At 42.1% G+C, this 25,000-nt stretch overlaps 1 protein-coding gene across 5 annotated transcripts in view; it reads left to right on the top strand.

Annotated features, from left to right (window-relative positions):
- Positions 1-25,000, top strand: part of Ugalt (UDP-galactose transporter) — a 319,869-nt gene that overhangs the window by 98,351 nt on the left and 196,518 nt on the right. For all 5 annotated transcript variants that reach the window (XM_068386151.1, XM_068386146.1, XM_068386161.1 and 2 more), the window contains exon 4: positions 12,184-12,257. In XM_068386151.1, the coding sequence (XP_068242252.1) occupies positions 12,184-12,257 (74 nt within the window). The remainder of the gene's footprint in view (positions 1-12,183; positions 12,258-25,000) is intronic.

Genomic DNA, 25,000 nt, shown 5'->3' on the forward strand with positions numbered 1-25,000 from the left:
TTTCACAGAATTCTAACTTCTGTCGCGAGTACCCTAAAGGTTTCCCTTTAGAATATCGTATATCAACTGGGGACGCATGCATTAACACGTCACATGGCCATCTGCACCTCACCTAGCGTTTACGATTCAAGGGGGAAAGGTGGTGAGGTAACTGAGGTGCCGTTCCAAAGTTACCATACCTTCGTTACTGTTACGGTACTCGCAACATAAACAAACCGTCCGCCATACTGTGTGACGTCACGTCCCTCCTCATTTCGTTCTAGATTACAACCAGCCTCCGCGATACAATACAGCAGCGAGAGGCCTGGCGGGCCGAACTGGAACAGTTGGGCGGGTCCATCAGGACGGCATGGCCATCTCACCCAAAAATAGATTTTTCGCTTCGCTCAAAATCCGTTTTTTGGGCTCAAGCCATGTCGTCCTGATGGAAGTGTACTAGAGAATTAATGTATCGTGGATTTGTTCCCATTTCAAGTGCCTTTTACTCCGATTAACATTCCCGCGGTCTGGTGACCGAAGAGACCGTGACATCTCCGTTAAATTTCACTACCAGAGGCATTACATTGACCTGGCTTTCCGCCCCCCTGGCAGGGAAGGTCCTAATAGGACAAGAGGAACATCTCAAAGTAATCTGACGATGAAAGACTCACCTGGAATAAGAGATCGTGCCGGTCTCAAGACAGATCAGAAGGGTAAATATTTGTGTAGGAACAAATTTTATACCATTAGGTGAGTGTATATAAGGTAGTAGGTATACTAACTATAATAAACTCTAGAAATAGGTTCAATAAAACAAGAACAGCAATATATTTTCATGTAAAAATAGGAGCGAAATTAGACGCATATGGTAAATAATAATAAATATTTTATTTGAAAATTGCATGGAAATATGGAAAATTATGTACAATAATAGTATACGATAGTAGACATAGATTTTCAGTAAGACGGTGATGTAGAATCTGAAAGGGAAATATTTTGCCTTTAATCACCAGTTCCTTGAGGAACGCCAGTCTTTTAAAATCATAATATACTTCATGTCCAAGAACATGTGGCACACGTGTAAGAATCTGTCTCATCACCTTGGTAAAGAATAGTCTATTAGTGACACTAAGTGTCCCTTGAAATCACTATGTATCGCACTAGGGTCAACACAGGCACCCGTTTGAGTTAAATTCCCGAAAAAATCACTGTCCTACGCAGCACTAAACAGCCGGTTTCATCACGCTACCTGCTGCCACCACGAATCTCTTGACTTCATGCACCTGCTTCGAATAGTGTTTGAAGAAAACTCTAGGGGACCTCCAGCCTGTGAAGGATCGGAGGCTTTCAAAGTCCATTCCTTGGAAGAAATTTAGAGAAGAGGCGACTTTCCTGGGATCATGACCTGCGGATGTACTGTCAGGATCCGCTCTGCGAATAAAGTAGGTGATTTTCGCTCTTGGTTGTTTTAGTGACAGGTCACTACCCGACGTTTCTCCCTTAAAAAGCTGTCCTCCGCCAAAGTCTGAAGTTCTTCGAAGATAGACCTTAAGACTCTCCACTGGGCATAGAGAGACATCTTCCTTCAGGGGCCAGATTCTCCAAGGGCCCCATCTTTTGGTGGGAAGTTAATTTTTAGCAAGAAATGTGGGGTCAGGGAAGAGGGTAAGTTCCCCCGTGTCGGCGAACTGTATCTGGCCCTCTTCTCTTGATAATGCCACTATTTCACTGACTCGGGCTCCTGAGGCGAGAGCAAAAAGGAAGATTACTTTTTGAGTCAAATCTTTCAGAGGGCAAGAATCGTTGTCCAGGCTAGAGGCAAAATGAAGCACCTTATCCAGGGACCAGGTGATGGGTCTCGGTGGAGGGGCTGGACGGAGTCTAGCGCACGCCTTCGGGAGTTTATTGAAGATTTCGCTGGATAAATCTATTTGGAAGGCGTATAGAAGTGGTCTGGTCAAGGCCGATTTGCAGGTGGAAATCGTATTGGCTGCTAAGCCTTGTCCATGAAGGTGAATAAAGAAGGACATGCAAAAATCTATGGAGATTTCCGTAGGATTTTTTGCCTTGACGAAGGATACCCACTTCTTCCAGGATGATTCATATTGCCTTCTGGTAGACTTCGTTTTGTATTCCTCTAGGAAATCCAAACTTTTCTTTGAGATCCCAAACCTTTTCTTCACGGCTAGGGAGAGAAAATCATGAGATGAAGATCCTTGACTTTCTTTGATGAAGCGAAGACAGTCGACTTCTGCACCTGTTGGGAGAGAACTGGGCCCGGCAGGGGGATCAGCTTGGGCTGTAGCTCCAGGACTAGGGGAAACCAGTTGCTCCGGGGCCACTTGGGAGCCACTAGGGCCGCTGTCCCTTTGAAGGTTCTCAGTTTGGATAGGACTTTCAGCAGAAGGTTGGGTGGAGGGAACAGGTAAATCTTGGACCATCTGTTCCAGTCCAGGGACATGGCGTCCACTGCTTCTGCTTTGGGGTCCTCGTAAGGGGCCACATATCGAGGAAGTTGCTTGTTGTCGCTCCTCGCGAAGAGGTCGATCTGTAGTTCCGGGACTTGACGAGAGATGAAGGAGAATGATCTTGCGTCTAGGGACCATTCCGACTCTATGGGGCTTGTCCTTGATAGAGCATCCGCCGTCACGTTGCGGAATTCTTGTAAGTGAACTGCAGACAGATGCCACTTCTTCCTGTCCGCTAGGCGGAAGATGGGTAATAGCACCTGATTTATGTGGGGCGATCTCGAGCCCTGATGATTGAGACATCTGACTACTACCGAGCTGTCCAGAGTTAGACGGATGTGTATCGAGGGACGCAGGGATAATTTCTTCAGGGTGAGAAGAACCGCCATGGCCTCCAAGATGTTGATGTGAAACGTCTTGAATAGGGGAGACCATGTTCCTTGAACTTGCCGTTGATGGGAGTGACCCCCCCAACCCTCCAGAGAAGCGTCCGTGTGGATGTTGAGCGATGGAGGTGGAGGTTGGAGAGGAATGGATCTTTTCAAGGTCCTTGCTTCTGACCACGGGCTTAGCAGGGAGCGAAGCCTGTTCGGTAGGGGTCTCTTGAGATCTCTTCGAGCGACGGATGCGTTTCGTCTCCAGACTCCTGAGGCATGTTTTAGCTGTGCTCATAGCACTGGGTTTGTCACTGAGGCGAACTGTAGGGAGCCGAGAACTTGCTCCTGCTGTCGTCTTGAGATCCGTTTGGATTTGAGAAGTCTTCTGGCAGACCCTGCTATTTTTTTCCTTTTCTTCAATGGAATGGAAAGGCGGTGTGACTGAAGATCCCAGTGGATTCCTAACCATTGGAACTTCTGAGCTGGAGCGAGGCGAGACTTCTTGGTGTTTATTTTGAAACCCAGATGTTCTAGGAACTGGGTCACTTTGCTGCAAGCTTTCAAACATTTTTCTGGCGAAGTCGACCAGACCAGCCAGTCGTCGAGGTAGGCCATCACTTGGACGCCCTGAAGGTGTAGCTGGTGGACGATTGTGTCTGCTAGCTTGGTGAAGATTCTCGGAGCCACGTTGAGCCCGAAGGGCATGGCTCTGTAGGCGTAGCTTCTTCGATGGAGCCGGAATCCTAGGTAGGAGGAAGCGTGGTGGTTCATTGGGATGTGCCAGTAGGCATCCGCCAGGTCTATCGAGACCGTCTAGGCCTTGTGAGGCAGTAGGGCTCTTATTTGTTGAAGAGTCAGCATCTTGAATTTGTTGTTCGCAATGATCTTGTTGAGGGGTGACAAGTCGAGAATGACTCTGAGTTTGTCTGAGTCCTTCTTGGGAACACAAAACAGTCTTCTCTGGAACCTAGTGGACTTTACCCTCTTGATCACCTTCTTGTTCAAGAGTTCTTGGACATATTCTTCCAAGAGGGGGGTTGAAGAATTGGTTGAAGGTTGGCAATGGTTGCGTCCAGCTCCAACCTAGTCCCTTCTTGACGATGCTGTGTGCCCAAGGATCGAAGGTCCAGCGATCCTGAAAGTGGCGGAGTCTTCCTCCCACCGGAAGCACTTCATTGCTTCTGGTTTCCTGAGGGTTTGCCACCTCGGCCGCTAGCTCCCCTTCCTCCTCTGCCCCTGGAGGGACGGCGCGAGGAGTCTCTGCCTGAGCCTCTACCTCTGGGACGATAGGTAGAGGACTGTCGTTCGTAGGCAAGGGTGAAGACCGGTGATTGCGACAACACCGGTTGGGGGACCAACTGAAAGGTCTGTTGTGGCTGTGCGACCACTTGGGGAGAAGTGGGAGCCGGAAACTGGAGTTTTTGTTGACGCTGCTGGGGTCTAGGTTTGGAGGATTTCCTCTTAGGCTGAGGGCCTTCTTCCTGAGAGGATTTCCTCTTGCGGGACATGCCCCACTTATTGAGAAGGTTCCGATTCTCAGAAGCATCTTTGTCAACGATCTTTTTCACCAGAGCAGATGGAAAGAGATGCTTACCCCAGATGTTGGAGGAGTTTAGTTTCCGGGGTTTGTGTTTTACTGCCGCGTTGACAAACACGAACTCTCTGCAGGTTCTTCGGGCCCTGATGAAGCTGTACAAGTCCTTCATCACAGTTACTAGGTGGGTCTTTGCGAGAACCATATAAAGATCTGGGACTCTAACGTCCCCGGCCATGACCTCGAGCTGAATTTGGTGAGACCGGGAGGCAGCTAGTCTCTCCTTGGTCTCCTGCTCCCGACGAAGAAGGTGGTCATTCAGCTTTGGGAGGTCTTCATTGAACTGACGTCCAGCCACGTCAGGTTCCAGTTTCCCGACCGTGAAGGTTAACTGGATGTCTTTCCAGAATCTGTCGTCGGGGGGAAGGGCGAGGGAGAGAGGCCTACACTACTCCAGGGTAGGGCAGGGCTTTCCTTCCTCCACCGCCTTCATGACCGCATGGAAGGCCTTTTTCACGAAGGGTAAGGTCGCAGAAGAGGGAGCAAGAAAGGACGGGTGCTTTTTACTCAGAGCCGGCATTTTCGAGTTGGTGAAACCGCGACTCTTCAGGGATTCTGCCAGCATGGCTTGGGCTTTTGAGTGATCAAAAACAATCACCTCTTTGGGCTCAGTCTCCTCCTTGGAGGCCGGTTCGGACCTGAGTCGGACTTAACAGTCCGGGTAAGCCTCAAAGTTAGGGAAGAATTCCACTTCTTCCAAAAGGATAGACCCTAACTTGTCGTTGATGAAGATTTTGCCAGTTGTAATTGGCATATGGTCGGCGTACCTGCAGGGGTTAGACTCCGAGCAGGAGGGAAGGTCCTTAACCGAGATCTTCTTCGGTTGCTTCCATCCCATCAAACGACTTGTGATTTCCGCAGAATGCTTATTAAGCTTCTCGTCCATCAATGCCACCAATACCCGGATGGCATCTTCGGTGGCGGGTAGCAGGGGCTGCGAGGCGGCAGAGGTAGAGGGGACTGGCTCCTCGGCCACTACAGGAGCTGCCGGAGGTGGTGGGGTCACCTCGCCCTCCGAATCAGGGTACTCCACCTGATCCTCTTCTTCCTCCAGGGTCCTCTCGGTGTTGTCGGACACGTCCGACATCATCTTCACCTCGTCTAGACGACACTTGCTAAGCGTAGTCTCGATGTCAGGCTCAACGGTCAGTTGAACCAAGGGGATCTGATCCTGGGGAATCACAGAATCTGCTGATGCTTTGGGGAAAAGCATGGCCCTCATCTTCTCACTGGCGTTCTTCTGGAAACCGCGCACACCCACTTGCGCAGTTTCTCTCGAGCATTGTCCCTGGCCTCCGCGGACGGAGGGTTGTCGAACGCCTCATCAAGGAGGCCTTTGCAGATTGAGCAGGACTGTGGATCCCAATACTTCAAGTTGCCCTTCTTTGCAGTACAGGGGGCGTGGGTCCGGCACGCCCTATGTCCGTAGAAGTCCGGGCGGCGAACTGCGCAGTAAGAGCTCTCACACTTCAGGTACTCCTCCTATAAAAGAAAGAGAACATGAGTACATGGAAAACAGAGTTATGTCTTACATTACTCTTAAACTTAAGATTCATTAATCTGTAGCTCTGTGTTTTATGTGAGCTCAGGATAGGTGAGCTAGAAAAGAAGTAGGAAGACACATACTTGTGAATCCCGTCCAGCCAGTTACCGTGACCTTTTCTGCTGACAATTCCTTAGGACCTGAGGTTCTAGGAGAGGGAATGGTATCCCTATGGGGAGCCAGACTAGGCTTCCTTATAAAGGAATTGTCTACAGAGTGGAGAGGGTCTGAAATTGTTCAAAACCTAGAGAAAAGAGGGGGAAAATAGGATAAACCCCCTTATATTTGGGTAGGTCCCGGCAAGAGACTGCGCTGAGAAGCACAGAGTATGCTGGAAACATTGTACTGTACAATCACACTGCTCAGACACTGTCTTCAGGGTATGAAATAGCAAAGAAGATCAGTCTGGCTATATGGCTGTATAGGTCGACTGCCGGCACGGGGCCGGCAGCCGGTGGGAAGGGGTGCTTGTCCCTGGAAGCCGCAAGAGCGTCGCCAGCAAGCCGGAGGCCCGGTCCGGCTGGGTGAATCCATCTAAGGCTACACACTGAGCAGCAGAGAGGTAGGAAATACCTCTAGGGGCGACCCCCGGCACGGCGGTAGGTCGCCGGCAGGGCGGTGGCCGGCATGGCGGTGGCCTCCGGCAGCCTGCAGGCTGTCGGCATTGGTGAACCTAGCTTGGTACATAAGATGAAAGGTTGTCTGAGAAGTCGGCGGCAGTGGCGGCAAGGGGCGGCGGCCCCCGTCAGCTGGCTGGCTGTCGCCTTAGGTAGTCCTCAGATAGGAACATCCTATGAAGTAGGAAGGTCACTTGGGGTGCTGGCGGCTAGCGGCGGCAAGGGGCAGCGGCCCCCGGCAGCCGGCAGGTTGTTGCCTTAGGTAATCCTCAGATAGGAACATCCTATGAAGTAGGAAAGTCACCTGGCGTGCCGGCGGCTAGCGCCGGCAGGCGGAGGCGGCAGTGGACCGGCACCATGATAGAAGAGAGAAAGATAAGGAGGGAAAGGGGAAGGGTAATGTCCGATACCCGACCGGCTTCCTTCCGGAAGGAGTGCACACATGATAGGAGGGAATATGCCTATCACCCGGCGGCAGGGAGCCGGCAGACGGCTGGGTGCCTATGGTAATCCAAGGGAGGATCAGAGGACACTCTAAAAGGGGGGGGGAGGGTGATCTTCTGCCGGCAGGACGGCTTCTAACACTACCCTATAGTTTGACTATGAGGGGGAAGTGTAGCAGAGCGGCCAGCCAAGCAGGAGAGCACAGCTTAACCTACAATTCTCCCTGAGGGGGAATTGTAGGACAGCGGACAGGGGTGTGAAGGCAAGCCGACACAAAGGGATAGAGTGGGGGAAGGGGACTGAGGGGGCAGAAGGGGTCGTGACCCTAAAGCTCCCAAGGAGTGGGGGAATCTGTTCGATGCTATACTACCCAGGCAGGAGAGAAGCGCTCTCCAACCCTAGGGTAGGTTAGCTCAGAGTAGGAACAGAACTGGTGTACTGTCCTAAACTATGATAAAACAGAATCCCCCAAGGCCTAACCTAAACCGGGAGACCTCCTCCTAGATTAGGGAGGGCTGGGGAGACGTATCGCTAGGCTACAGGAGGAAGGGACGTGTCCCAACCAAGAGCAGTCTAGGGGGAAGGGCAGGGCCCCTCCACTTTCAATCTCAGTCGATACCTAAAGGGAAAGGCGTTCCTTAAGGGTGGACTGGGATGAAATATAGGTACTCTGGGATTCTGTCTGAAATCCCCCCATAAACTATGGTAGGGAAGAGGGAAGAACGACCTAGCCTAACCTACCCGAAATTTTTCAGGTAAGGGGCTAAGAATAGCAAGGCTACCCAGAGGGAGGTTACTCTAAGGTAACAGGGAAGATAAGGAAGCATACAAGGGTCCCAACGTTGGGTTAGGTGTGACATGGATGGACCAGGCACGGTCCCTTGTATGGTCCCTAGAAGGCGAAAGATATGTGCAACACAGAATCTTGTATATGTTTAAAAATGCCTATATCTTCATTAACATTAACACTAGGAACACTTATTATATCATGCAGAAGCAAATATGAACACTAGGCTGCGGCCTATGCTAGGCTGAAAGACTAGTATGGGGTCGGTTAACTAAGAGCGCCGAAGAATACCATCGGCATAATATAACTAATTCCTGATAATGAGGACTAAATAACTAATGATATTCAATTAGTTATAAGGCCGGGAAGGCTGTTCTGGCTAACTAAATAACGCATGCAAAGCGAACAGCTGCGCCATAAAATGGCGCCTCCGGGCAAGGCACATCTCGGCCACAAAACACAAGATTTTAGCGTAAAAAATCGTTACTCTACGGCCAGAGATTATTTAAACAATACAAGAACCTAGTACTCAACTTTCCAGAAGAAGGCGATGCAGAAGGTTGAGACATGGCGAAGGATGCACAAGATTGAAGTCGATCACTGGGAACAAACAAGCTGAGTTGTGAGCTACCGATAAAGGAATGAGGACGGACGTGACGTCACACAGTATGGCGGGCGGTTTGTTTACGTTGCGAGTACCGTAACAGTAACAAAGGTAGGGTAACTTTGGAACGACACCTCAGTTACCTCGCCACCTTTCCCCCTCGAAGCGTAAACGCTAGGTGGAGTGCAGATGGCCATGTGACGTGTTAATGCATGCGTCCCCTGTTGATATACGATATTCTAAAAGGAAACCTGTAGGGTACTCGCGCCCGAAGTTAGAATTCTGTGAAAACCTTTAGTTTAATTCTCTGGGAATATTATGGCAGTCATATATATCCAATGGAAGCTACTGAAGGAACCTTCCATCAGGACGACATGGCTTGAGCCCAAAAATATAGAGAGAGAGAGAGAGAGAGAGAGAGAGAGAGAGAGAGAGAGAGAGAGAGAGAGAGAGAGAGAGAGAGAGAGAGAGAGAGAGAGAGAGAGAGAGAGAGAGAGAGAGAGAGAGAGAGAGAGAGAGAGAGAGAGAGAGAGAGAGAGAGAGATATTTTCAAAACTAATTATACCATAAATATTACTATTTCATATAGACACAGAAACTTGGTGTTTTCATGCACAAAGTAAATTTGTAATACAAGTGGTCTTAGGCCATAGAAAATCAACTGGCAGGCCATTAGTTGGACCACTCTGCCTTAAATAATTTAAGGTGATTGCATATCAATATAAATGTAACTAAGTTTATTATGTCAGGGAAGCAAGTGAAAGAAAAATCCAGTTAGGAAAGTTGTATGAATTCAGTGGAACGTATAGAATGGGAAAGGTAGTCATAAGATATCATCATCAATTAAAAATGCTAATGAGGTAGATGCTCTTCAATTCTTGAAATATAGGAAGAAAATCTGTCGTGAAGAAAGGGAGTAGAATTATGCTGTTAAAGTGGATATTGACAGGTCATAAAAAAATTAGCCATGGCCTGGATTACTTATGAGAATTCTGTTGAGTAAGGGTACTGTATTCCAAAAATTATTTATGTAAATGGTCTGAATAGGTGCTAAAATGGAAACGTTAAGGGATTTAAACCTTTGCATTAAAATCTTTATCACTTAAGATTGTAATATAGACCCTTTTTTTTTCTTCTTTTGGAAACCCATAGGATTGAAAATGGCTTAATGATGTCGAATAGAAAGGCCCAGAAAATTATCAAACAGAGCAGAGATGAATATTTAGATTAAAAGGGAATTCAGTCTAAAAACATATATAAAAGGAAAATCTGATTTGCAATTTTTTATGGTGTTTTATGGAAGATAACTATTCAATTTCTCCAAACAGCTTTGATTTAGCTGTTGTCTTACTTTGAACTTAGAACTTAACGTCTTTTATTGAATGCCTTTTATTAATGATTCTAGAAAATAGGTCACTGGTTTTCTGCTGATGTAAATTGCATATTTTCTTTTACGCTTATACAAACCTTTTGTCTTTTAAGATACTGAATTTCTTTTGTGGAGCTGGAACAGCAGTTGAAATCGTTTATGACAGTGGGTTAGTATGAGTGAGTAGCGCCGCTCACTCTTCTGTTAAAGATTCTTCATTTTTATTTTTGTCTTCTGCTGCAGGGAGTTTGGTTGTACTGTTGCATCATATTTAAGGCTGCTAGATCTTTTTCTTATACTTTCTAGTTTGATTACTGTAGTTGATATAGATTGTGTTAACATTGCAAGAAAGTAGGAATAATAGTGTAAGTTGAGCACTACATTGGTTTATGGTTAAACTGGTGGTAGATCCATTCATTCTGCACATTAGGAGCATGATTGTTTGTGATTAATCCCATTTACTGAACATAGATATGGCTTCCCATTAAGGTGGCATATTCTTTGAGGAGGTGAAAGGTTAAGTCATCTTCAACATCATTCTTAGGACCACCCATAACTGTCAGAGAGACTGTTTAGCACTTTGCACTCCTCACTGAGTTCCCTGTTCACTGAAACATCTAAGTATACAGTTTAACCATGCCTTAGTCCCAGGGAGTATGCTTCAGAAAGAGAGAACTCGGATTTACTTTGGTGAGTATTTTTAGAGTTGGTGGAGAGAGACGGTTACAGCATTCTAGCAAGTGCTGGATGCTCTTCCTTGCAGACTGCTGATGACGAGTGACATAACGAAGGCTTGGTTAGGCCATCGGTGTCTTTTTGAGGGAGCATATAGCTATGGCTACTTTTCCGTAAATTTCCTCAGTGCCAGTGGCCACATTGGTGATCCCGGTAGTGAGTCCTAAGACAAAATACAGCTAAGAGAGGAAGTTAGGCATCTGCCCCTGGAAAGGAAATGCCGAAGCCCAGAAGGGCTTAATGAGGCTCCATGACTGGTAAACCTGTATGTTTTTCCCATGTGTTCATCTTTGGCGAAGCTCTTTCCAAATAGGAGTTAACGTGCATATTCAACAGAGATCCTTTTATTGGTGTAAAAGGATCAGTGGCTAACATCCAGAGATTCCTCTGTTCTATCCTGTTTCAGTGTGACATGAGTTTTGTGCTGATCTTTCCTGGAGGCTGGACGAAGGAAACCTGACAGACTTGCAATTGTTCTCAGGCAGCCATCATGCACCTGATATTTTACTCCAATCTTTGTCTCCCCTTCGAGGGAAAAGGATTCTTTCATCGACGAAGTACATGGTACATAATAAAGTACTGGTCAGGACTTATCCCTACGATGGGCTGATAAGGCTGCTGGAGTCACCACTCTTGGTCAACTGGCATATTCCATGGAAGGAAAAGAACCAATCAGTTTAGTGTTAGGGGGACTTCCTATCCAACAATAAGCAAGTTTCCCAATTTTAAAGGAAGAAAGATGTTTATAAGTGCATGAACAAATAAGAAAATTTTAGAAGTGATTTATATTTTTTCTAGCTCTACGATTCTGAGTCCTGTAAAATTATGATTCCCACCTCAACCCAGCCCCTCTCAGTCTTTAGCCGAAGGTCAAAAGCAAATTGTCTTTGACGGGAGAATTGGTGCGGCTTCTCGCCTCCTCTCACCACCTGTTATTAATTACATTGTTAATAATTTAAATGGCCATTCCAGCTCCACTAAGGACAATTTTAAATGACCCAGGTTTGTAATAGCTAGGAAAAATACACACTACTTTTCAAATTTGTTATATCTTATGTATGTTGGATGGTGCAATGACATAAAAACTTAGAAATATTTTCCATTTGATTTATATACAACAATTATTCTTAGGATATATGTATGTACATTTGCATATTGAAATATGCATTTAATGTCCTTAATATACCAGGATAATGTACTATACTTCTGTGTGTCAATAAGCACCAGATGTGGCCAGTTTTACTGAAACATTCCCCATTTTCTACACTAGCCCTTGTAATGTATTGTACCAATTATATTTTCAATAATTGTTATTCTACTTTTGTCAAAAAGTAGTGCAGTTGTCCTGACAGCCTATTAGGCCTTGGAATATCTGTATTCTTATGTATGACTTATATTGTATCAGTTATCTCTATAAGGGAGAACCTAGGTGGAGCAGTCACATGCCTAATGATGAGGATCAAACCCTTTCCTGAAACACCTAAGTGGAATTTTAGTTGTTTGGTTGTCATGTAATGCAAAAATGTATTGAGAAATTTTTTCATAAAAGAATTTTAAATCACCTATCAATAGGGTTGAATGGTATTGAATATAAAGTTTTAATTTATTATTCTATATTCAAGTGAAATGTATTTCATATTTTTTTCACTATGTTCTGTCTTTACAGCTGTGGTCATGGCTGAATTTGTCAAGCTCCTTGCTTCATTGTGTTTAGTGTATAAAGATGAAGGTTCTCTACAAGTAAGTAACCTTTATAAAGATATACCTAAAACTGAAAACATAAATTTGTGAAGTAGAAGTACCATAGAATGATACCCAATATACTTTAAAATGCAAATTACAATGTATTTAGTACAAATTAATTAGTACCTCACATACTTTTCGTGTTTAAAATTTTTTACATATGAGCTAATTTTTTTTTGCTGAAGTTTAACAATTAAAGTCACAGTCCTTAAAATGTTTATATCTTTTGGCACTCGTCAAGTATTTGGATGGAAAAAAACACTTTAAGTCGGCATTGATGTTATAGAAATAGGTTTGTCCAACCATCATGCCTTAAAACTGAAAAGTCTTCTGCCTTGAAGAGAACATAAAATCCAGAAAACAGCAAGGACTGGAGACCCTAATTTCTAGAGAAGCAAATTTGTCCTGCCAATTATTTATGAATCTTTTTTTTTCTTTTGTATAGCTCTTTTGATACACGCACACGGTTATTTCTATACTCACATGGTGTTCATATTTCTTCTCTCTCGAAGGTAATTATGTGTTGACATCTACCCTAAAACTAAAAATTTCCTGTTACTTTCCTTGTAATAGCCCTGCCCACTGGTGTAGTATTCGGTCCATATGTTGGTGTATGGCAACACTTTTTTGTGGGTAAGTACTATCCCTTTGTTTTTCAGTTTCACTCGTTAGCAGCCTCTAATCAGTGGGGAGAAGATCAGAGGGCATGTATCTAAATGTCATGGGAGTGTGGAAATGAGTTATATGTAATTTCAATTCATTTCTAGTCAGGATGCTACAAAACCTCTAATCAATCAATCAACCATTCATTTCTATGAACCTCCCTTAATGTTCATATTGCTGACTCCCACATTGAGATTGAGGTGGGACAGTGAAGGAAAAATTTAAGAAATCTAGCTCCTAACCTAATTATGTATTGTACTTTAAATTACCAGAAACACACCTTTAATTAAAATCAGTTAAATATAATTCATCATGAACCAAGAAAGAGTAATGACGGGCATCCAGATTGAAAATTATAAAACTAAACACCTTTTAGTTAATAAAACTTGATAATGATATTAAGGGATTTAAAACCTGTAAAACCCTCTTTGATATATTCTGAATACTTGACTTTAAACCTATATTATTTCAATAAATGCCCCTGAAGTTCATTTACTATCCTCCATCTGTGTGAATAGCTCAACCACATTAAAAAATAAAAAATAAAAACTATAATAAAACTTGGCAAAGATGTATGTACTACCGTATTTTCTGCCAATAGATACGGCTGGAGATGGTTAGTTATTGTAAACAATCGGTTCTCCCATCTAGGGTTGCTGAAATGCAAAATTTTTGGAGTTTATGCCGAATTATAAAAAAGGAAACTAGAGGTTGATCCCATATTTCACTGCAGATGAAGGTTCTTCATCTTCATATATGCAGACAAAAAAGTTAATTTTAAGTTACTGAGTTTTTTTTTTGCATTTTTATATTTCAATATTATTGTAAGTATTATTGAAAACTTGCTTATTGAAAATATACATGAATCTAATTGATATAACTTGTTTTATTACAATAATTTTTTATGCCGATTGCAGTCTAAACCCAAGTTAAAGTACATTTAGACATATGAACAAACATTTTTGGGTTGAATGCAGGTACTATTAAATTGTTAGGATATAAATTATAGTTCAACGATAATTCTAGCAACTTGCATATCTTGTGTTTGTGTCAGTTTTTTTTTTTTCTTTATTGTTGTGAACATATAGCCATTGTGAACTTTAAAACTTGCACCTTGTCTTTGAAGACTTAAAGCTTCTCGACACACATTTGTTGTATCGAGCATAGGGATAGCCCCAATATGAAGTCTCTTCTACATAAATATGCTAACATGCATTAACTCCAAAAGCTCAGTGTAATTCTTTTGTCATCCTTTAAAAGTATAACACTCTCTCTCTCTCTCTCTCTCTCTCTCTCTCTCTCTCTCTCTCTCTCTCTCTCTCTCTCTCTCTCTCTCTCTCTCTCTCTCTCATACTATTACCTAAGGGGGTAATCACCCTCCCCTATCGTGGAAAACATTATCAAAATGCAGAATAAAAGATTATACAGTCGAAAGAAAATGAAAAAAGGGACTTAGAAGAAAGGACATTTCAAAATATAAAAAAACCCAAAGTACTTTACTCCTATGCAAAAAAGATAAATAAAGGGAGATTAGAAATAGGCCCTCTAAGAATTGAAGGACGGCTAACAAATGAAAAAAAGGAGATATGCAGCATATTAGCAGAAAAATGTGAGTGAGTTCACGCCAAGAATTGCGAATGAGAATAATGAAACAGAAATGAGAGAAGTAAATGTTGAATATCTAACGGATATAGATATTAATGAAGCAGATATTGTCAAGGCTATAAACGAAATTGAAAATGGATCGGCAGCCGGACCAGATGGAGTTCCAGCGATTTTCGATTTTGTTAAAAAAACTGCAAACACTTATCGCAAAGCCGCTTGCAATACTGCTAAGACAAAGTGTAGATATGAGCGAGATATATGTTAAACATAAATTAGCTTATATAACCCCTATCTTCAAAAGTGGATCAAGACTAGAGGCAAGCAATTATAGACCTGTTAGTCTAACATCACATATTATGAAAGTGTATGAGAGGGTAATGAAAAAGAAAATAATGAATCATTTGGTTAAAAATAACTTGTTTGACATAGGTCAACACGGTTTTGTGCCCGGAAAAAGTACACAAACCCAACTGATAGCACAATATGAAAACATATACAAAAATATGATAGATAAAGAAGACACAGATGTGATCTATCTAGATTTTGAAAAAGCCTTTGACAAGGTAGACCATAATATATTAGAGAAAAAATGAGAAAGCATAATATTGTGGGAAAGATAGGAAAATGGGTAAAAGAATTCCTGCAAAACAGAAAACAGATAGTGGTTGCAAATGACGAGAAATCAGATGAAGCTCAGGTAATATCAGGCGTGCCACAAGGTACGGTATTAGCTGCACTGCTGTTTGTTATTATGATCTCAGACATAGACTGTGATGTTGAAAACTTTGTAGTGAGAATTTTCGCAGATGACATAAGAATAAGTAGAGAAATTACTTGTGATGAAGATAGGAACTCACTACAAAGAGATCTAAACAAAATGTATGAATGGGCGGAGATAAATAGGATGGTATTTAACTCCGATAAATTCGAATCAATAAATTAGGGAAACAGAGAAGGAATGGTATATGCTTACAAGGGACCTAATAACGAGACAATCACAAACAAGGAATCAATTAAAGACCTTGGTGTAATGTTAAGTAGGAATATGTTATGCAACGACCAAATAGCAACACTGTTGGCTAAATGTAAAGCAAAAATGGGAATGTTATTTAGACACTTTAAAACAAGAAAAGCTGAACACATGATTATGCTTTACAAAACTTATGTACGTAGTACGCTCGAGTACTGCAATGTGATATGGTACCCACACTACCAAAAGGATATTGCACAAATAGAGAGTGTGCAAAGGTCCTATACTGCTAGAATAGAAGAAGTTAAGGACCTTGACTACTGGGAAACACTGCAATTTTTAAAACTATACAGTCTAGAAAGGAGAAGAGAACGCTACATGATAATACAAGCATGGAAGCAAATAGAAGGAATTACTGAAAACATCATAGAGCTAAAAATATCAGAAAGAGCAAGCCGAGGTAGATTAATAGTGCCCAAAACTATACCAGGAAAACTAAGGAAGGCGCACAGGACATTAATCCACTACACACCAGCATCGATAATGCAGCGACTATTTAATGTGCTGCCAACTCACCTAAGAAACTTATCAGGAGTGAGCGTAGATGTGTTTAAGAATAAGCTCGATAAATACCTAAGATGCATCCCAGACCATCCAAGACTGGAAGATGCAAAATACACTGGAAGATGCATTAGCAACTCTCTGGTGGATATACGAGGTGCCTCACACTGAGGGACCTGGGGGAACCCAAACAAAAAATAAGGCAATAAGGCTCTCTCATAGAATAGCCAAATTTGCCAACGATACTAAACCAGGCATAAATGCTGAGAACTCAGAAGACGTAGAAGCCTTAAGAGAGGATCTAATGAAGCTAGGAGAATGGTCCAGAAAATGGCATGTCTTTTCTTGGTGGGAAATGTAAAGTCATGTACAGTACATAGGTTATAGTAATCCACAATCAGATTACTCACTGCAGGATAATGAAATAGAAATTGTGGACCAGGAGGAAGATCTCGGTATTATCAACATCAAGGATTTGAAGCTCACCAAATCGAGTATAAAAGCTGAAAAGAAAGCACCCAACAGAAACTAACTGGCTACATAAAGAGACAATTCAAATACAGAAACAAAGACACTGTACAACATCTGTATATATCACAAGTAAGACAAAGTATGTTGGCTGCTCACAGGTAGCCTATACAGGAGGGTAAATATAAACACCAAGGAGCTGACAGCTACCTCATGCATCAGAGCAGAGGCTTTTGAATGTATAAACAACACTAAGAACTTGCTCACAGGCTTCAAGAGGCTAGGTTCAAGCAATCCCAAGGTGGCAGGGAACGCAATAAATTGAATAGGGCTATTAGTGCCCCACAGAGCACTTTCTTAACGTTTAATAGTTGACCACGCCCTGTAATGGACCCCTAGTGAAATAGGCTCAACTGCTCTTGAGGTTGACAAAGCTTTTGTGCTTTGTTGGAGTCATGGCCAAATAAAAAGAAGCTGCTGCTTGGTAATACTTAGTTGTAACTAAAGTTTGGGCAGTTCTTGGATGTCCAGAAATCCTATTACAGTGGTACCTCTACATACGAATTTAATCCGTTCCAGAACCAACTTCGGATGTAGAAAATGTTCGGATGTAGAAACGAATTTTCCCATAAGAATACTGTACATTGATATAGGATTAATCCGTGGTTGAGTCCAAAAACCTATGATAACTTCTTAATAAACTACTACACATATTTTTCCCATGAGAATAATGCACACTAAATTAGATAATAGACATGTAAATAAGAAGAATTAGCAAAAACTGATAAATAAGAAACGGGTTTTTAGCGTCACTTTACCTTAGAAACTCCAGCGCAGGTGTTGTTAGTCTTGCTACGCAGAGAGGAGACGGACGGGCGGCGAGGAGGTAGAGAGGTTAACTACGATAAACGTACACTACTGTAACTTATTCTAACTTACACTAAGTGAACTTTAACATAACTTAGCTTATTTTTTTTTATATATACAGTATTTTATATTTTTTTTTACATTTTCTTTTTTTCTTTTTGATGATTACGTAATTTTGATCACTTTCACTCTCTACACTTAAAATTAACTGAATTTCTTTCGCTTCACTCTTTTCCGTTTTCTGTGTTTCACTTTCTTCCGCTTCACTCTTTGCCGTTTTCTTCGAATCACTTACATCCTCTTCATCACGAGTTCGCTTCGCAGTTTTTTAAAGAAATTATCGATAGATAATTGCTTGGTACGGCTTTTCAGAATGTTTCGAAAGTGAGTTAGGCAAACATCATCAAACTGCGAAACTACACGACAAACCTGCCATTTCTTTGGATGGTATTTGTCGATGAAGTCGACCACGTCTTGATATTTTCCTAACACCTCTTTTATATGCGCCGAACCTAACAAATGTTCTACCTCCTCGCTCCCTTCCTCGTCATCACTCATGTGCTCAGACATAGCATGGAGTTCCTTGAGCTCATCTGTAGTAAGTTCATCATGATGTTCGGCGACGAGTTCCGTAACGTCATCTGCGTCGACCTCCAGACCCATAGACTTGCCAAGGGAGACGATTTCCTCTACGGCTTCCGCTGCACCCACCACGGGATCAGGTTCGGGGTCAAAACCTTCGAAATCTCGGGAAGAAACTGCATCAGGCCACAGCTTCTTCCAGGCAGAATTGAGGGTCCGTCGAGTTAATCCCACCCAAGCCTGATCTATGATCTTCAAGCAGTGCACGATGTTGAAGTGGCTCCTCCAAAATTCACGCAAAGTTAAGTTGGTGCTTTGCGTGACATTAAAGCACTGCTTAAATAAGTGCTTGGTGTACAGCTTCTTAAAATTAGAGATGACTTGCTGGTCCATGGGCTGGAGGATAGAGGTGGTATTCGGTGGAAGATACAGCACCTTTATGAACTTAAATTCATCGAAGATATCATCTTCAAGTCCGGGGGGTTGAGCGGGTGCATTGTCAATGCATAGCAGGCACTTTAAAGGCAATTTCTGTTCATGAAGATACTTCTTCACAGAAGGGCCGAAAACTTGGTTAACCCATTGCACAAAGAATTGCCTAGTGACCCAGGCCTTCGAGTTGGATCGCCAGAAAACCTGAAGCTGATCCTTATCGACGTTGTGTGCCTTAAAGGCCCTAGGGTTCTCTGAATGGTAAACCAGTAAGGGCTTGACTTTAAAGTCCCCGCTAGCGTTGGCACATAGGGCAAGAGTCAACCGATCCTTCATTGGCTTATGGCCAGGCAATTTCTTCTCTTCGGCGGTGATGTAGGTTCGACTGGGCATCTTCTTCCAAAACAGCCCGGTTTCATCACAATTAAACACCTGCTGCTCTACGTAGCCTTCTTCCTGCACGATCTTTTCGAAGTTCTTGACAAAGTCAGCTGCAGCCTTTGTGTCCGCACTTGCAGCCTCTCCGTGGCGAACAACTGAATGAATCCCGGACCGTTTCTTAAATTTCTCGAACCAGCCACGAGATGCCTTGAAATCATCTGAGGAAGGCTTGGTTGAACTCTCCCCAGCATCACCCCCAGAGCTCTCCTCCTTCAAGTCCGTAAAGATGGCGTGCGCCTTCTCGCAGATGACGGTCTCGGTGATGGTGTCGCCAACGATCTCTCTGTCCTTGATCCACACTAGCAGAAGTCGTTCCATCTCTTCTATGATAGGGCTACGGCGTTTTGAAATTATGGTGATCCCCTAAGAAGGTTTCACTGCTTTAATATCTTCCTTCTGTTTAAGGATTGTCGAGATCGTCGACATATTACGGCCATACTGTTTAGCAAGTTCACTCACGCGGACGCCACGCTCATGTTTTTCAATAATTTCCTGCTTAACATCTAAAGAAAGCATTTCCTTCTTCCTTTTCTCACCACTACCAGTACCACTGGCAAAACTAAGCCTCTTGGGACCAATACTTTACGTAAATTACCGTTAAAGGATGCACGTAAAAAATCACGATTAAAACAGAGTTAATAGCAGAACGCACAGAGCACAACCGCAAGAAGCCGACGAGCACAGAGGACTGACCCAAGCCGTGCTAATTGAGGGTCTTCCGAGGTTGAAGTGCTGCCTTCTATCGACCGAAATAAAAAACACTTCAGGCGCTATGAGCACCGACTACGCGTACGAGTATTGTTTACTTCGAGTGTCGAAAAAAACATTCGGGTGTAGAGTAGGAACGTGTTCGAATTGTACTTGGCTTGTAGAAAAATTCGGATACAACCATACAACCGGTACGACGAAAATTGCTTACTTCGTGTGTCGAAATAAAATTCGGGTGTAGAGTCAAATATTTGCTCGAATTTTACTTCGGATGTTGGAAAATTCAGATACGTTCGTGTGTAGAGGTTCCACTGTAATCACTACTCTTCCGCTGTCAGTCTTGATGAGAAAGCAGGCTTTTGTCTTGTGCTGCTCAACTGGGAGCTGCAACATGTGTGGGACTATTATTATTATTATTATTATTATTATTATTATTATTATTATTATTATTATTATTATTACTAGTCAAGCTATAACCTCAGTTGGAAAAGCAAGATGCTATAAGCACATAGACACCAATAGGGAAAATAGACCAGTGAGGAAAGGAAATGAGGACATAAATAAACGATATAAGAAGTAATGAAAATGAAAATAAAATATTTTAAAAAACTTTAACAACATTAAAACACATTCATTTTTAGATTATAAAAAGACTTATGTCAGTCTGTTCACCATAGAAACATTTGCTGCGAATTTTACCTTTAGAAATTCTATTGATTCAACTACCCAATTAAGAAGAGCATTCCACAACTTGGCTACAGCTGGAATAAAACTTCTAGAATACTGTGTAGTATTGAGCCCCATGACGAAGAAGGCCTGACTATTAGAATTAACTGCATGCCTAGTATTACGAACAGGATGGAACGTTCCAAGGTGATCTGAATGTAAAGGATGGTAAAAATTATGAAAAATCTTATGCAACATGCATAATGAACTAATATAACGGAGGTGCCAAAGATTAATATCTAGACCAGGAATAAGAAATTTAATTAGCCGTAAGTTCCTGTCCAACAAATTAAGATGAGAATCAGCAGCTGAAGACCAGACAGGAGAACAATACTCGAAACAAGGTAGAATGAAAGATTTTAAACACTTCCTCAGAATAGATTGATCACCGAAAATCTTAAAAGACTTTTTCAATAAGCCAATTTTTTGTGCGATTGAAGAATCACACCTAAAGTTTTAAAAGAGTCATACAAAGTTAAAGAAACATTATCAATGGTGAGATCCGGATGTTGAGGAGGCACTATCCTTGATCTACTTACAATCATACTTTGAGTTTTGTTACGATTCAACTTTATACCCCATAATTTGCATCATGCGCTAAATTTAGCTAGATCTCTATCAAGGAATTCAGCAACCCCAGATTTACAATCAGGAGATGGAATTGATGCAGAGTAGCATCATCTGCATATGCAAAAAGCCTGTTTTCTAGGCCAAACCATATGTCATGTGTCTGTAGTATGAAAAGTAATGGGCCAAGAACACTACGCTGTGGAACACCAGATATCACATTCATATACTCACTATGGGGCCCATCAGCATCAACTCTTTGTGATCTATTACTTAAGAATTCAATAATAATGCTAAGAAGCGACCCACCAACTCCCAACTGTTTGAGTTTGAAAACAAGGCCCTCATGATTAACACGGTCAAAGGCAGCACTAAAATCAATGCCAATCATACAAACTTCCTGACCACAGAACTTACTGAGGAAATAATTACCAACAAAAATAGTTCATGAATTCCATTTAGAGCAAGGGTAACAAAGGGAAAGACTAAACAACAGCCTTGAAAGGAAACTGCTGCCAGAAACAAATTTTCCCTCTTACCATCTATTCATAGATTTTAAGCAAGCCTATGACAGTGTACATCGACCATCATTATAGAACATATTGAAGTTCTTCCACATACCAGTGAAATTGATAAATCTAGTCCAAATGTGCTACCGGAATACGACGTGTAGGATCAAGGTCGGGGGAATACTGATAGAGCCCTTTAACAACCATGTAGGACTAAAGCAGGGATGCGCTCTATCAACACTTTTATTTAACTTAGTACTGGAATGGATAATGCGAAATACACCTCCTGCCAGAATACCCATCGAGCTGGATAATACCATTACAGACAGACTTGGATATGCCGATGATGTGGACCTTTATGAAGAACATCTACCTAGCATGGAAGAAACATACGTACAGTTTAAAAACAGGGCAGAACGTAGAGGCCTGAAAATAAACAATGCAAAAACTAAGATAATGGCGAGCTTGATAATACCATTACAGACAAACTTGAATATGCCGATGATGTGTACCTTTGTGGAGAACATCTACCTAGCATCGAAGAAACATATGTACAGTTTAAAAACAATGCAGAACGTAGAGGCCTGAAAATTAACAATGCAAAAACTTAGATAATGGAGGTTTCAAGAACACCAAATCTAGTTGGAGATATGGATTTTGGAGGATCACAACTGAAAGCAGTATCCACATTTAAATATCTTGGCTCCACCATAACATCCCACAATCTGATCCAGGAAGAAGTTAGACTAAGGATTGCAGCAGGCACAAGATGTTCATGAGCACTAGATAACACCTTGAGATCCAGATTTTTATCTAGGCCCACAAAAACACAAATATATAACGCCATTATCTGTCCAGTGGGCCTATACGGGTGTGAAACATGGGCAGTTGGAAAATAAACTTGAAGTTTTTCAACGCATTATCTTGAGGCAGATTTGGGGACCGGTTTGGGATGACGAAGCTGGAGAGTCACAATCATGAATTGATAGCTCTCTCAGGACTACCGCCTATCTCCAATATTATTAGATTGCAGAGACTTCGATATGCAGGACATATTACTAGAATGAAGGAGAGAAGGCTGACTAGAAGAGGTATGGTAGGTAAACCCATAGGTACCAGACCAAGAGGAAAGCCTAGAAAGAGATGGATGGATAACTTTACTGAAGATTTGGACATCCTGGAAATAGACCCCAAATGAGTGGATGGAGCTTGCGGAGGATAGGGCTCTCTGGAGACGAACGGTCAAATCGTCAATGGATCAGCCTGATCCGAGGCCCCCAGAGTAAGTAAGTAAGTAAGAGTAAGTAAAGGAAGAGAAAGTCTACACTGTTCTAATCAGAGACTCCATGGTAAAGTACCAAGGGGAGCACTTCAGCCTCAAAGAGAACAGGAAGGCCAACACACTGAAGATAGGAAAAGTAGTCAGTCAGTAAAATTACATTGGAGAATGAACTCCACCACTATTATTGTTCCAGCAACCATTGGAGAATGAACTCCACCACTATTATTGTTCCAGCAACCGGAAACGATCTGTTTCTAAGAAAGAAAGCTGCTGGCCAAACAGAACCTTTGATTAAACAGGTAGAAAAAAACTGTTGAAACTGCTAGGAAGAAGACCAATAGTACAATTGTTGTAGGTATTCTCGCGAAACTCCATGTCAGCCACTTCATCCTCGCTAAAGCCATAGGGATAAATGAAAGGCTAATCCATATGCCAACAAAGAAAGTTACATTTATAGACCCATGAGACACTTTCTATGGCAAGATGAAATTATACAAAAGAGATGGAATACGATTTAATGAAGAAGGCAAGAGAGTATTGTATACGGAAACCAACTTAATCTCACCCTGTATTATTACTTAGGAAACACAGTTGACAGAGGGGAAATTCAACCCTTAAAAAATCTTCCAACAATAAACAAAGGAAATGGGGCAAAAAATTTAGGTATTTCAATTAGAAGTAAAACTAAAACATAAGTAAATCTGGGAAAATAGCATAAAAGATAGCAATTTTCTTCAGAGTGGCACGATACAATGCTCAGTCAGAAACAAAATGGAAAACTTCAGGGCACTGATAGTTAATGAGGAACTAGATGTCATGGGTATTGCCGAGACCTGGATTCAAGAAAAAATAAGAATTTTATAGGAGAACATGATATCCCAGGTTACAAGCTTTTTAAGAAAGATCGCCTTGCCAAAAAAAGTTGGAGGGGTTAAAGCTCTAATTTAGAAATCACTTAAACCCAATAGAAATTATATTAGAAACTGAATATGAAGTGACAGGTGAAAATATCAACACTACAGGAAAAAACATGTCCATACTAGTAATTTACAGACCATCATGTTAATCACATAGTGGTGATGGCCTATGTGGTAACGTCCATGATTGGTGATCACCAGACGGGTCTGAGTCCTGCTCAAATTCGTTAGTTCCTTTGGTCGTTGCAACCTCACCATCCTTGGGACCTAAGGATGGGGTGCTTGGGGGAGTCTATAGGTCTATCTGCTGAGTCATCAGCAGCCATTGCTTGGCCCTCCTTAGTCCTAGCTAGGGTGGAGAGGTGGCTTGGGCACTAATCACATGTATATATGGTCAGTCTTTAGGGCATTGTCCTGCTCGATAGGGTAATGTCAGTGTCCCTTGCCTCTGCCATTCATGAGTGGCTTTTAAACAGAGCGAATAGCTGTATAGACAACAGGGGCAAGAAGTGAACTATAAGGTAGCTGTCCTAATGAGAGACTTCATTGCAGCAGTAAAATGGGACACTAAATTCTACATCATACACCAAGGGACACAGGTTACTAGAAATTGTGTACAATGAATTCTTTCATTAGTTGGTCGATAAACCAACTAGAGGAAACAATATACTAGGTATTGTGCTAACAACAGATGAAAATTTAGTATCCAGTGTCTCAGTAGGTGAAAATATTAACAAAAGTGGCTGTAGAATCGTTAAGTTTTTGGTCAATATTACTCATCTAAAAGGAAAGGAAATTATGAAAAAACTAGACCACAGACAATGTAACTGGCTGCAACTGAAGGAGAATACACCAAAAATTTATAATACGACAAAACAGGAAACATAAATACACAATGGGATTCCTTTGTAGAAAAATACTCTGAAAAAGATGGCTAAATGTATACTGAATAGAAAAATTTTACCAAATTGAGCTCCACAGCCTATATGGTTCACCAGAGAAATAGCCAATGCAATAAAAAGCATAGACATGAAACATAAATTAATGGGTCCATGGCCATCACTTTGTGAAATTTCCAAACACACAGTTAGAAATGCCAAGGTCTATGAAGAGAAAAAGAGTGGTTTCAGCTAGTAACGAAAACCTGAAAGAATTTTTCTTTTTTTTTTTTCTTTTTTTGCATATGTAAACAATAGAAAACCAATTAAAAACAAGATTTGCCCATTCTCCATACAGCAGGAGTCAATTTGGTTCCAAAAACTACAGGGTTATTAAAATGCTGACCAGTCCCCATGTAGATCTTCAGAGCTAACTGCCTCGCACAGAGCCACATGAAAACCTTTGACCTGATTGCATACACGCCGTATAGAAGAGAATTTGATGTACAAAAAAAGTAGAGTACACTTCTGTCATTCCATGAAAGATGCTAGGCGCCAGTTTTG

The sequence above is a fragment of the Palaemon carinicauda genome, chromosome 1, assembly GCF_036898095.1.
Source record: "Palaemon carinicauda isolate YSFRI2023 chromosome 1, ASM3689809v2, whole genome shotgun sequence".
NCBI classification, from domain to species: Eukaryota; Metazoa; Arthropoda; class Malacostraca; order Decapoda; family Palaemonidae; genus Palaemon; species Palaemon carinicauda.